The sequence below is a fragment of the Podarcis liolepis genome, assembly GCF_965112155.1.
Source record: "Podarcis liolepis genome assembly, chromosome: 5".
NCBI lineage: Eukaryota > Metazoa > Chordata > Lepidosauria > Squamata > Lacertidae > Podarcis > Podarcis liolepis.
In genome coordinates this window covers 94,499,560-94,514,845 of record NC_139556.1, presented here as the reverse complement: position 1 = coordinate 94,514,845, position 15,286 = coordinate 94,499,560, and the positions used below count along the sequence as shown (strand labels likewise).

General features: G+C 41.6%; 1 protein-coding gene across 1 annotated transcript in view; it reads left to right on the top strand.

Annotated features, from left to right (window-relative positions):
- The first annotated feature begins 1,500 nt into the window (after window positions 1-1,500).
- KNG1 (kininogen 1) overlaps window positions 1,501-15,286 on the top strand; it is a 28,107-nt gene continuing 14,321 nt past the window's right edge. The window contains exons 1-3 of the mRNA XM_083504228.1: window positions 1,501-1,902; window positions 9,232-9,342; window positions 13,829-13,913. Coding sequence (XP_083360354.1) covers window positions 1,714-1,902; window positions 9,232-9,342; window positions 13,829-13,913 — 385 coding nt within the window. The 5' untranslated portion in view covers window positions 1,501-1,713. The remainder of the gene's footprint in view (window positions 1,903-9,231; window positions 9,343-13,828; window positions 13,914-15,286) is intronic.

Below are 15,286 nucleotides of genomic sequence, written 5' to 3'. Positions count from 1 at the left end.
ATTTTGTCTAAGCTCTGCATAAGAAGGGCAAGTCAAGAGAATGTGTTCGGTGGACTCAACCACACCCATGGCACAATGACAGGTTCTCTGGGCGTATGGTACTCCCCTGTACCTCCCCCACAATATCGCAGAGTCAAGGATATTTAATCTAGCCGCTGTAAGAAGTCTACAGTATTCCACATAATGAATTTCTGCAAGGTAGGGGGCTGGTATGGTCCGATAAATCTGGTCCCCTAGGAACATCCCTGGTTTTACCTGGGCTATGTCCTCTTGTCTGGCAATGTCTGACCAAGGCAGAAAAGAGCGTTACTATGACTTCCCTTGATCGGGACACTATACTTCTCTTGATGCAGTCTGGAATAGCCTGAGGTTTTTTCTCTTTTTTGCCGCTGCATCATGCTGCTGACTCATGTTAAGTTTGTGTTCTACTAAGATCCCTAGATCCTTTTCACATGGCAAGCCAGGTGTCTCCCTTCTTGTATTTGTGCTGGTGGTTTTATCTTGCCTAAGTGCAGAACCTTACACTTGTCCCTATTGAAATTCATTCTGTTTGTTTGGGCCCAGTTCTCCAATCTGTTAAGCTTATCTTGAATTCCAATTCTGTTTTCTGCAGCAAGTTGCTACTATTGCTTCTTCGTATATACAGCCCTTCACATTTGGGGATCAGTTTACTTGTGAGATTGCCTTACCCATATAGGACCGTGCAACTGCTTTGATCTGAAGAATTGGTACGGTTACAGGTGCAAATATTCATTCTGCAGTTTTAAGTAATCCGTACTTTACTGCAGCAGCATCTACACTTTGGAACTCTCTGCCGATTGAAAACAGGCAGGTGCCTTCCCCTTGACTCTTTTTGGCACCTGTTTGAAACATTGTCGGCCTACTTGGAGAAGTGTTTTAATCTCTTTTGCTGTTAATTTCAATTATCTTTAATTGCTTCTAGTTTAGTTTGTTTTTTAATCATTTTAAACAAACTGGTTTTATTGATCATTGTAATATTATAAACCACTCAGAAGTTTTGTTGCAATCACGCGGCCTTCAAATTTTAGCGAAATAAACAAGCAAATGCCAAGGTAAACAGGTGCCAGGTGTGTGTCTCAGGGCAAAGCATCCCACAGTGACTGCCTATGCAGCCAGGGACCTGCATCTCTCCCCTAAGTCATTTTCTTGGTTCTCACCTCCTTGGCAAACTTGCATTCTCTGAAGGATGGTGTTACAGAGGGGGAAAGGTCCCCTTTGGGGGCTGGAACAGGGGCTCTTGGTCTGTTTTCCTGAGGTTCCACTTCGGCTTTCTCTGTATGCATCTAAGTTTTGAAATCGGCATATTCACCATAAGACTGCAGAATGTTCTAGGGCGTACAAAACATGACCTAGAACTGATAATCTTTGTTCTGACCCTGACATCCTGAGGTTCGCCCTGTAACCAGAGCGGCAGGTGAACAAACGTGGTGTCATCACAGCGCAGGGCTGCCTCTTTAAAAAGAAAACAGCAGATGTTTGGATAAACCCAAAAGGTTGTTTGCACTGTACACAGGAAGCGACAAGAGTCCATCAAGCCCTCCTGCCCTCTTTCTGCTTTCGCTTGATTACCTTAAATCAAAAGAAGGCTGTTCCAGTCTTCCACGGCAAGGCATTTCCCCGTCAGGCTTTTGGAGAGTCTTTTCTCTCCCTTTCCCTCTCCCCAGGTTTCAGGACCTTCTTCCTCGCCTGGACATGGGACTCTTCATTCTGTTAGCCTTCGCCTTCTGCTGCTGCCATGCCAGCCCTCTCCAAGGCCAGAAGGTAGACTGCGATGATCCTGGAGTCTTTAACGCAGTGGATCTAGCCCTGAAGGAACTGAATCGAGGCATAGCTAGTGGCAACAAATATGCACTCAGTGTAGTCCTTGATGCCAGCAAAACAGTAAGTAAACTCTGGAACAGCAGAAAAATCATCTCTGATTATTAATCTTCTCATGCAAGGACTATTAATTTGTTCTACAAGAAGACATTTCCTACAAATCAATGGGATCGGTTGCAGGAGGGGACATTGCTCATGAGTCAGGAGTACTAATTTTCTCTCTCTCCTATTGTTGTTGCTCTCATATAGTTCTCTCTCTCCTTAATATTGAAGCACTCTAACTAGTATAAAATTAAATGAGCACCAATTATGACTCCGTTTACTGAATATTTCAATTGTATTAATAATTATCACTGCATAGAGCTCATGCCGGACTTCAGAAAGTGTTCACCCACAGAGTTTTATGCTGGTAACTTGCAACTTACATGAGGGTCCGGTTCCGTGGGTCCATGCAAGTACGCAAAAATACGTAAAGCCAGAAATTCCGGGAACACCGCTCCCCAGCAAGGCGGAGGGGTGCTTTCCCAGTTTTGTCTTTTTCTAAACCTTTAGTCCTTTTTTTAAGCACCTCTCACAATTTGATTAATACCTCCACTCGGTAGCTGACGATTGTGCGGTGGGATGGCAGTGCTCAAAAGACCACCCGTAAGTTGAATGGTTGCTGTTTACTGGGAGGTAGTACTTAGTTTTAGCATTATATTCCATCTTTTCTCCTGAAGGAGCCTAGGGTGGCAAGAGTGGGGGGGGGGCAAGGCAGCAGGGAGGGTGGCACGGTCCAAGTATAATGGCAAGAAGTGCCAGATTGGCTCCAGTGTCAATCTCATTGCTGCCTCTCCTCCTCTAAGGCATCAGTGTGACCAGTTAAAGGTCAGATGAGCATCAGCATCCACTACTGTCTCTGCTCTAGGCCCAGATTACATTGTTATTATTACAGTAATACCTCCAGTTATGTAACCCTTTGGTTACGTAATCTTCAGGATGCGAAAGCGGCAAACCCAGAAGTATTTGACCAGGTTTCGCCACGCGCACATGCGCAGAAGCAGTCCTCAGTTTGCGGAAACCTCGGGATCTGACCGGACCTCCGGAACGGATCCCATTTGCAACCGGAGGTACCACTGTATTATTATTATTAATTGAAGTTATATTGGCAAACTGGCCAAAATGTATAAAAAACCTCAAATGTTTGTTGGAGATTTTAAAAGGGGGATGGTACCTTCATGCACATGTGGTGGGACTGTGTGAGGATACGAGAATTTTTGGGATATAATATACAACAAACTCAAAAAGATCTTTAAATTCTCCTTCCAAAAAAACCAGAAACCTTTTTGTTAGGCATTATGTCCACTGAAATCCAAAAAAACATTAGAACCAACTTTATGTATGCAACTATGGCGGCTAGAATTTTAGTAGCAAAAAACTGGAAATGTGACTCAATTCCTACAAAGCTTGACTGGCAGGTAAAGATGATAGAATACTTGGAACTTGCAAAGATGACTGGGAGAATGAGAGGAAACTCAAACCAGAAAGTGTGTAAAGAATGGATAACATTTAAAGAATATCTAAAACAATATTGTGAAAATGCAAATCTCCTGACAGGTCTAGACTGAATCTTGAATATTAAGGGAAACTATAAATGTAGAAAAAATTCTGGATATGTAACAGATATAACAGGAAATGCGTAAAGTTTAAGAATATGTAGAAAACACAATGAGGTGAATCGGAAGTCAAAAGTGTGTGTGATGTTAGATGATATGTTGTTCATTAATGTTTAGTTGTGGTTCGAGGACCCGATCCCCGCGTAGTGGAATGAAAACACGTGATATAAGGTTAATGGGCAAGAAAAGGCCACAACATTATTGATTACAGCAAGTGAAAAGGTATTGGCTTAGGCACTGGATTACGTCAGCTGACTCCACCCACTCGGAGAGGGGTGAGTCTAAAAGGGGGGGGTTTATTCACCAGTAGGTGGAGCCTGTTGATGCTAATCCAACTATAAGCTCTCCCCTGATGTTACCGAGGGTCGTGCCATGGACCCCCGCCACGCAGGCATCAGACAGAATACACGACCGCTGGATTCCTTTAACGGAATACCCAAAAATTGAAGGCGTAGGCGATGGCCACACCTAGCCCTTCCACACACCACAACACATTATTCCAATGCCTAACCTACCCACCAATACCATGAAAGTTGTGACGATTGCTACGATGTAGGCGAAAAAACCAAAAAGCCTAATGCCAAATGGAAAAATTCCTACCAGGCCCCCCGGACAACCAGGGTGACCAACCTAAGGTCCATAGCAAGGCCAAAAGAAAACTGAGACCCTGAGCTCTAAGGGAGTGGAGGGTGGGTGACTCGCAACGGGACGACGAAGAGTGAGGCCGGGTGGCTGGCGCCGCCGCAATTTACGCTGCCGTTCATGCCCCCTTGGAGGCACCTGGTTGGGTACCTGTCCGTGGGCGTGGGCGCCAGCCAGGTGAGTGGGAGGCAGGGGGTTAACGTCCCCTGCTTGAGGCGGAGACCGGCTCCTGCCCACAACCACTCCCCTCTTTTGCAGGAGGAGAGTCTTTGTCATTGAGGTGTTGTCTTTGTTTGTCTGTGTTGTTATATGTAAATTGTTTTGCAATAAAGTTTAAAAAGGGGGGGGTTATATACCGCCCGATACCAGGGGGGTCTCACAGAATAAAATCAATGTTTCTAGGCCTATGTGAGTGAGTGTTTTAAAGACAAAAAGTTCCAATGACTTTACTTACCTTCCCTTTACATATGTTTTAGATCAGAATGTCCTTCCCAGAGAGGCTTGCTCGCTTGGTACTACCCTTTATGGTCATTTTGGTGCTAGGTGAAGACTTTTAAAAATTATTCCCTAGCTTTTTAAAAAACAGAAAACCTGAGATTTTAACAAATCTGTGATTTTAGTATTGTGAGGTACTGTTTTCACATGCTGTGCATTGATCTGCTTTTACGTTTTTCTCTGCTCAGCACCGCAATGCTGCAATGCTATGGTATTTTTGCACTGCGTTTTTAATTGTATTCTGACATTTCGTGCCAGGAGCTGCCCCCAAGGACCATGTCTTTGGGTAGCTTTCTATTAATATTGTAAATAAGTAAGTAATTTGAGTCCGCATTAGAAATAGTCGCTGCAGCGTTGTAGGATGGAATTCCACAAGCACTGTGTGATGAATTGCTTCTTATTGTAAGACCAAATTGCTGCAGATCAGTTTCTCTGAATCACCCCAAGTTCTTTGTTACTGTGAGAGGGACTCCAATAATCCCACTCATTTGTGACACTTCTGAACGACACACCAAGGTGGCTGCTTCTAGCTGAACTTTGCTTCCCATGAAATTACATGCTTTGGAGTTCTACAGTAATACAGTGGTACCTCGGGTTATAGACGCTTCAGTTTACAGATGCTTCAGGTTACAGACTCCGCTAACCCAGAAATAGTACCTCGGGTTAAGAACTTTGCTTCAGGATGAGAACAGAAATCGTGCTCCAGCGGCGTGGCAGCAGCAGGAGGCCCCATTAGCTAAAGTGGTGCTTCAGGTTAAGAACAATTTCAGGTTAAGAACGGACCTCCAGAACGAATTAAGTTCTTAACCCGAGGTACCACTGTACTGAAATTAAAATGGTTTTTTGAGCTGAAGTTGATGCTAACATAGGAGAGATTTGGCTCATATCTATCTATCATCTATCTATCATCTATCTATCTATCATCTATCTATCATCTATCTATCTATCTATCTATCTATCTATCTATCATCTATCTATCTATCTATCTATCTATCTATCATCAATCTATCATCTATCTCTATCTATCTATCTATCTATCTATCTATCATCTATCTATCTATCTATATCTATCTATCTATCTATCATCTATCTATATCTATCTATCATCTATCTATCCATCCATCCTTAATTTATTCTAGAATATAGGCATTGCTGCCCTGCTGGCATTTCTTAAATGGATCGTTCAAACCCATCTATTATTGATGGACTAATTAAGCATAAAAGCTTGCTTGTACAAGAGACCGGTGTCACTCTGGTTTCAAGCACAGTGGGTAGGGCTCGCCATCGTAGGAGAAAACAGCACGTAGCTTTATCAAAGGAGCCAAATATTGATGTTGCGGTGGGGCAAGTGCAAGTCTGGATGCAGCTGTAGATCACACAGTGCGTTGACCGCAGCAGAATTTGGAACAAGTCTTCTGCTTGGAAAGTTCACAACACGTCGGCTGAAGAGCTAGCTTTGTTTACAGAGGTTAAATATTCCCATCAGTTACCTTTCATTTATGAAATGTTTGCTCTGCTTTGCAGCTTCTGGACAACGGTTCAAAGAATGCTTAGCTGAAAAGGCTGTTTCACGGCATGTAGCAGAGAAACACAGCAGTGTGCTACGTCCAGTTTCATTCTGTTGCTTCTGTGTTAACTCGGCACAAATTACTGCAGTTGAGTTAATGAGTCTGGGTGTTGTGTCCGATTCTGCCGTTTCACACGTGCAACACACTTCTGCTTGTGCAACTCCTCTCTCACACAGCTCCCCCCATGCACAATCAATATCTGTTCCAGAGGATTGAGGGACCCTCTGGAGCAGATTGGGGGAGAGGGCACAGAGAGAGGAGAGGAAGGGAAAGTCCTGTTGTGAAAGCAAAAATATTTATTTATTTGAAGTGCTTAATATTTTTTTAAAATCTGTAAGCGGTATACAAAAATGACACATATTAAAAACAGCATCAGATAGATAGATAGATTGATAGATGATAGATGATAGATGATAGATGATAGATGATAGATGATAGATGATAGATGGTAGATGGTAGATGATAGAGATGATAGATGATAGATAGATAGATAGATAGATAGATAGATAGATAGATAGATAGATAGATAGATAGATAGATAGATAGATAGATGATAGATAGATGATAGATAGATAGATAGATAGATAGATGATAGATAGATAGATAGATAGATAGATAGATAGATAGATAGATGATAGATAGATAGATATAGCTAAAAACAGGAATTCAGAAATTATGGGCTCTGATCTTAAGTGCCAGGGAATTACCAGGCAAAACAATAAAACCTCCAAGAGATATCTGAATACATCTGATATATGCTACGATTTGGCATGTGCTGTCATCTTCTTTCTTATGTGTAGAAGATTTTTTATTTTTCTTTATAGAGAAGTGTATATTATTTATTTCATCTGCAAATTGCTTCCCATAAGGCATTCCAAAGTGATTTAGCATCAGGCTATGAGATTCCCCCACATGCAATGGGGCTACCTAAACACAGGTTTATCACTTCATTTGCCGTTTTCAAAAAACTAGGCCTTACGGCAGGGGGCACCAACCTTTTTGGACCAGTGGGTACATTTTGAATTTGAATTTTGATGAAGTGCTGCATTCTACGATTCTATGAACAGAATGGGAGCTGCTATCGGTTCTCCCACCACCACCCGGCTTAACCGCAGACAACTTCAAGCTTACTATGAGAAATCGTCTATATGTCCTGCTGGTTTTGACTGTGGCACACAACTCGGGCACATGAATTTCATTGGGTTTTCTTTGAGTAAAACCGAGCTGGACACAAGCTTAAAACACAGATGAAATTGGCAGCACCTTCAAAACAAGCATAGGCGACTGAATCGTATGTCCGGATTAGGCTTGCGGAAAACAATGATAAAAGGGTTTTAGATACTTCTTCCACCTCCCAAGTCCTCTTTGCACACCCAAAATCTGCTCTGGAGGATCTCCCCAACCCTCTAGAGCAGATGATGGGCAGGTGTTTGCAAAGAAGCTATAGAGGGGAGGAGAAAAAGAAGGTGGTTTGTGAGACCCTTCACCATCAGGGTCCCAATGCAGGCTACAACAATTTAAACTTGGCTCTTGAACTTAATCCGTTCTAGGAGTCCGTTCAACTCCTGAAACTGTTCAACAACCAAGGTGCAGCTTCTGATTGGCTGCAGGAGCTTCCTGAACTCAAGCGGAAGCTAATAATAATAATAATAAAAATCCTTCCAGTAGCACCTTAAAGACCAACTAAGTTAGTTCTTGGTATGAGCTTTCGTGTGCATGCACACTTCTTCAGATACATGTGCATGCACATGTGAAAGCTCATACATACATAGAAGTGTGCATGCACACGAAAGCTCATACCAAGAACTAACTTAGTTGGTCTTTAAGGTGCTACTGGAAGGAATTTTTTTATTTTGACTATGGCAGACCAACACGGCTACCTAATAATAATAATAATAATAATAATAATAATAATAATAATTTATTATTTATACACCTCCCATCTGACTCGGTTTCCCCAGCCACTCTGGACGGCTTCCAACAAAACACTAAAATACAATAACCTAAGCTGCGTTAGATGTTCAGCTTCTGAAAAACCGGAAGACTTAATTCTGGGTTTGCGGCGTTCAGGAGCCAGGGTGTTCGAGTTCCAAGGTACCACTGTACCAAAAACAGTTCAAAACTAAATACAGTGTGACCTTGAAAAGTATAAATTACAGACTATATAACTAAATGAAAGTACAAAAACACATAAAATAAGGTATCAATTTGCTGTTTATTTTCATTGTAAAGAAAGCAGGGGATGGAGGACGTGGGGAAGTCCAGTTGATTATGAAAATAGATCTGAAAAAGTGAATTTTCTTTTATAATTTCTTTCCTTTTCTGTAAAATCGCTTTTGTTGTCTTACTGACGATGTATTCTGACCTTGGAAAAAAAGCAATAAAAAAAAATTATTAAAAAACAAAACAAAACTAAATACAGTGAAGAATTTGGGGTATTTACTTAATTTTCATGAATACTGATCCAAGGGTAGCGGCACAGGGTATGTGTTTGATATATGGTAATTCTATTTTGATATTTAATTTGATTGGGAAAGTCTTTATCAACCTCCTCTAAACTGAAGCCATGTGGTTTTTTTAGACTCTAGGGCCATCTTCCCCAGTTAGCATGGTCAATGGTCAGGGATGAGGAGATCAGTGGTCGAAAACATCTGAAGGGCCCTATGTAGAAAGCTGATTTAAATATTCATTTTACTATGCAACTCCCTCTTTGGATATTTAGGTGTAGTGATTTCAAGTTGTCTACCACTGGTTGAACAAAAGCACTGAAGTATTCTGAACAGAAACATTTAAAATGAAAAAATGTAAAAAAAAAAAAAAGCTGAGAATATACTGTCTACCAAACAAAATTTCTTGCACACTTTTAGGAAAATGGGTTTCCAGCAGAGAAGAGCCTGGTCATTTATGATCCTGGGGAATAGGCCTCATTTAAAATGCTGCACATATTAATAAGTCGTTAAGAAATCCTTCTGAAAACGATCTTCCTGGCTCGCTGTGGAAATGATGAGCACTTACATAAATGTTTTCTTCAGCCAGGCCCTGGCCAAAATTACATTGTGACATATCAGCTAAAGAAAACCTCTTGCGTTGCTGGAGATGCGACTCCCTGGCAAAACTGCGAGTTCATGCTATTATCGGAGGGAGTAAGTATCTCTATTTTCTCTCTAAAATGTATGTATAATTTAGCACAAACGTGGTGGGAAGGTGCTACAGGAGAGGGCAACAGACACAGGCGTATACCGCTAAACAGTCCCGATTTCTGATTGGATCAGACCAAAAGACGCCCATTTTATTTTATTTTATTGGTCTCATGCTGTGGTGCAAGTCAGCGGATCTGCGCCAGAGTGCCGGGCCAAAGGGCTATCGTTTTTGGGGTGTCTCATGTTCTTGAGGGAATCCTCTGGTTTCCATGAAAACTGGAGATCAAAAAACCAAGCATCCCAATTTTGATCAGCAGGAAGTTGGAGGGTATTCAGTGTTAGGATATAGTTCCATTCCACCTTAAAAGGGTACAGGCATGACGTTTGTGTATTACATGCCTGTTTACTGCCAGCACTGTCTGCTGGGAACTTCCGTTGTGTGTTGCTTTTGCTATGCGGCTGTTTTTGCTGGACACAAAAGCAAGCAGTCATGTTTTCCTTTGCTCCTGGACTACGCTGAATAAATGCTGTAAATGATGCTGGCACAACTCTCTTTGTCTGCCTCTTCCATTGTGGATGATTTATACACTCTGCTGACAGAGTGTGCACGGGTCTCGGAACGTATCTGAGGCTCGTGTCGCTGACTGACTGATGCTGTTCCACGGGAGTCCGGTGATCATCCAGAGCCAGCTGGGGGCCAGCCTGATGCCCGCGTCTCCCCGGCAGTATCCCAACATGCAGGAGTGCCCATGTAGAAATGCTTTACACAGAACATGGGAGAACTGTGCTCTGGGTACAAGTCGCACTGACATCTTTTTTTTTTTTTAATAAATATTTTTATTATATTTTCCATTAAAAAAAACATTTTTACAAAGTTATACATCCATTTTTAACTTAAACCCTTTTTTCCAGAACTTCCCTCAGCTTGTCTGATAATTTTCCGTTTATTTTTTATCCTCGTCTCACATTTCCCAATATTATATTGCACTCAAATACTCTTAATCACATCATATTTTTAAAACAATATTTCTAACAGTAATTTCACAGAGCTTCTTGAAAGCCAACGAACGTTATTTGCTCATCACAGAAATTTTTGATATACTCTGTAAATTTCTTCCAGTCCTCGGAGAATCTCTGATCACGTTGGTTCTGTTGTGAAGTGGGGTTTGTGATTTCAGCTCTCTTGATATAACATGCTGGAGACAGTTCTCTAGTAACACTTCTTTATTAAAGCAACAAGACTAAAGACTGGGGAGAGGAAAGCTACATTTATAGGGACAGGGAACTAGCAAGAAAGGATACATTTTGGAGGGAACAATATCAGGCAATCACAGTCCTGCCTTTTGGAGGGAACCAATAATACAGAGGATCCAAATACAGCAGCTTAAATGAACCAATAGTAGCTGTACCCTCTGGAACCAAAAGGCAGTTACTTTACCCTAATGCGAATACAGACAATAATAATACAGATATAAAATCCTTTGACTCAATACACAACAGGTTCCTAATTCTCCCTGTCAATCTGTCCATTTCTGCGTATTCCATCAGTTTCCTCCTCCATTCTTCTTTCGTGGGCATCTCTTCCTGTTTCCATTTCTGTGCCAGCAAAATTCTGGCTGCTGTTACTGCATACAAAACTAATTTCACATCTTTTTTACTAATTTCATTATCCAGTATTCCCAACAAGAGAGCTTCTGGTTTTTTAACCGCACCGATATCTTTAGCAGGGATTCCAATGATGAAATTGTGTTGGTTGCCCAAGCATGCAAGCTACAGTGTGTATGACCCTTTGCTTGTATATACAACTCACCAGCGTCTGAAGGACACATCCCTAATGTCAATAGACATAACAGCAGTTTCCAAGATGGAAACGGAAGAGAAGCGCTTGCTGGATCTGACCAGAGGCTCTTGCATTGGCCAACCAGATGCCTAAGGGAAGCTCGGTGTGGAATAAGGGCTTGTGTACATCAGAAAGCTGATCCGCGAGAGCAAAAACAAAATCCTACCAACTGCTATATTGTAGTGCTACTATTGATATATTTACTGCTGAAAAACCCAGAGATTCATTTCCATGCTAATTCCATCTTTACAGGGATCAATATATTCGCCATTAGCACTACATCAGACTACATCCACACAGGGTTTTTTTCAAATAACTAAGCAAGATTATCCCTGCTTCAAAGTACTTTGTCATTCATTCGTGAATTACGGCTAAGCAGTTCTCCAGCAAACATTAATCTTTTTAATAAATAAATAAATAAATAAATAAATAAATAAATAAATAAATAAATGAAACCACCCACAATGGATAAAAAAACCCACATTTGCAGCACTGATCCATTATATGATCAATTTTCCTTTATCACGTGCTTTCAACTGACTTTCAATGTGAGATTAATCCTTTTCGGAAACAAATCACACGATATCACCTCAGGATATCGTTTTGGGTAAAGAACGCCTGCTTGGATTAGTTCTGGATGAGAACATTAACAAATGATGGTTTCCAAAGAAGGAGTTGGCTAAATCAGCTTCAAATATCAACCCTAAATTATTCACCTAGTTTTCCATTTACACATAGTCTGCCTGAAGGCAACTGAGGCGATGTTTGAACACACCCTGAAACAATAATAAAATAGAGGGCCATAGAATAATTTTGAAACATTAGTTAAAAGCCAACGGCAACTAGAGATGGGGAAATATTTTTATTCAGTCCACTTTTTTAAACAAAAATGACCTAAATTGAATAATAATAATAATGATAATAATAATAATAATAATAATTATTATTATTATTATTATTATTATTATTTATTTATTTATACCCTGCCCATCTGGGTGGGTCTCCCCAGCCACTCTGGCTCCCAACAGAATATTAAAACACAATGAAACATCAAACAGTAAAAACTTCCCTAAACAGGGCTGCCTTTAGATGTCTTGTAAAAGTCAGATAGTTGTTTTATTTCCTTGACATCTGATGGGAGGGCGTTCCACAGGTCAGGCGCCACTACCGAGAAGGCCCTCTGCCTGGCTCCCTGTAACTTTGCTTCTTCATCTTCCCCTCCCAGCTCCCAATCATAGGCTTGCCATACGTCAGGAAAATTCCTGACATGTCCTAGTTTTTGGATGTAAAAATGGCGTCAAGGGGGGATTTTCCTGAATCGGCAAAATGTCAGGGAAAACCCAGGTGTATGGCAACATGGTGGGAAAAGCAGAAACAGCTCCAAAAACTTAAAATTACCCAAAGTAGCTCAATATTTTTTGAAATATGGCAACCCTACCCAACCACATGTTTAAAAGGTAAAGGTAAAGGGACCTGAGATAGTTAAGTCCAGTCGCGAACGACTCTAGGATTGCAGCGCTCATCTCACTTTACTGGCCGAGGGAGCCGACGTTTTGTCCGCAAACAGCTTCTGGATTATGTGGCCAGCATGACTAAGCCGCTTCTGGCGAAACCAGAGCAGCACACAGAAATGCTGTTTACCTTCCCGCCAGATTTATCTACTTGCACTTTGACGTGCTTTTGAACTGCTAGGTTGGCAGGAGCAGGGACTGAGCAACGGGAGCTCACCCCGTTACGGGGATTCAAACCACCGACCTTCTGATCGGCAAGCCCTAGGCTCTGCGGTTTAGACCACAGCTTAAAACTGTAATTAAAGTTGTGAGTGGGGGAATTGAAGCCACATCTTCTTCCCCTGCCCAACTCCTGGCCACAAGTTTAATCAGAGTTTTAAACCCTGATTAGCACTAAGGCTGGCCTGCAAATTGATTTGAGAGCTTGATCTGAGTCAGTTTGGCCCTGGGTCAGTGCTGAGCCAAAGTGCCAGACTGAGGGGACCTTGCAAAGCCTTAATTCTTCTTCAGGTATTCCTTTATGTATCAAGTTTCTTTCCTTTTTAACAATTTTTTAATTAAATTTTCAACAAAAATAACAAAAATAAAAAACAATAATGAATACAACAACAAAGAAAGAAAAATATACACGAAAACAATATCAGTTCCATAAAATGGGATTCTCTGAATCCTGTGACACACACACACACACACGGTTCCTTAATTTTTTCTTTTCAGCTGCGTATCATTTCTACTCCAAATTATTTTTTATCTCAAATTTCCTATACTATCTCTATACTTACAAATGTTCTTAAAATGCTGCCAATACATTAACCTGTTTACAATACTTTTGCAAATATATAATAAACATTTCCCATTCTTTTTTAAATTTCTTGTCGTCTTGATTTCTGAGCTCTCCAGTTAATTTCGCCATTTTAGCATAGTCCATTAACTTGGTTTGCCAGTCTTCTTTGGTTGGGACTGCTTCCCTTTCTACCCTGCCCTTCTTCCCAAAGAATCCCAGGCCTGCATTTCTCAGAATTTTGCAAGTCTTCAAATTTTGAAGCACAGTTCTAGCAGTAACTAACAGCGTAACTACCAGGGAAGAGGAATTTTATGTCTGGTAAACACTAATCATTGTCCTTCTCACTCCTTGTAGGACTCCGGCGAGTGTAAAGCTGAAGTTCACATCGATGACTCCGCTGAACATTCCAACATTTTGCAGAAATGCACTAACATTACTGGTAGGTGGTATTTTTAAGTTAGCACACAGTAGACTGACCGAATAGGAAAACAGGAATGGGCAGAAGAATGGTCCATGTTGATAAATGCAAAGAAATGCTCCCCAGGAAAAGATGAAAGCCCCAAGCTTGGTTTTATGTTGTTGTTGTTAAGTCGTTTAGTCGTGACCCCATGGACCAGAGCACGCCAGGCACCCCTGTCTTCCACTGCCTCCCGCAGTTTGGTCAGACTCATGCTGGTAGCTTCGAGAACACTGTCCAACCATCTCGTCCTCTGTCATCCCCTTCTCCTTGTGCCCTCCATCTTTCCCAACATCAGGGTCTTTTCCAGGGAGTCTTCTCTTCTCATGAGGTGGCCAAAGTATTGGAGCCTCAGCTTCAGGATCTGTCCTTCCAGTGAGCACTCAGGGCTGATTTCCTTAAGAATGGAGAGGTTTGATCTTCTTGCAGTCCATTGGACTCTCAAGGGTCTCCTCCAGCACCATAATTCAAAAGCATCAATTCTTTGGCAATCAGCCTTCTTCATGGTCCAGCTCTCACTTCCATACATCACTACTGGGAAAACCATAGCTTTAACTATACGGACCTTTGTCGGCAAGGTGATGTCTCTGCTTTTTAAGATGCTATTTACTTAAATTAAAAGGAGCCCATTTTGTGATGGGTTACTTTAGTACGTGTGGAGCAAGATAGGAATTGAGAAATGGGCCACATGGAGATATTCAGCCAATAGGTCCGTGTATTTGAAGGGGTTTGTGTGTCTATGAATATATTTGAGACCTATATGCTACCAGTACTTACCCTGAGGCAGAAGGAAGCCTGGCTAAGACTCCCATTAATATTTCCCAACATGTACATATTTCGTTTAGATTTATGGTTTGTTGAGGTAATTAAGAAACAAGGCTAGGAACTGAAGGCCAGGCTGGCAGGACTGAAGCAGAAGCCTACCAAATTCTCAGATGGACACATGTGAGGGGGCAGTGCCCAGCTCTGAAGAATCGATGTGTCCGAGGCCTGAGGATTTGCAATACGGTTTGTCAAAGCCATTTAGCACTGAACTTGGAGCTGCAACTCCAGCTTCGTGTGGCAGCGCTGTGGAAAAGTTATGTTGTAGCGCCTGTGCAAATGCATCCCCGATTGCTGAAAACCTGAACTGCTTGCAAGCACCTTAGCTAAGCTCCGTTCTGCGAATGGCTGTTTGGCTTTATTTTTACCTACCAGCAAGTCTTCTAAATTCATTCTCAAGCACATTTATAAGGCAATGGTGACACCTAGTTGTCACTGTTAAATGGTAGCTGTATGCGTTCTGCAGGGACACTTTCTGGCCCCTTTGTGAAAGCTGAAATCTAACATGCGCTGTGCACCGCCGGAAAATACGG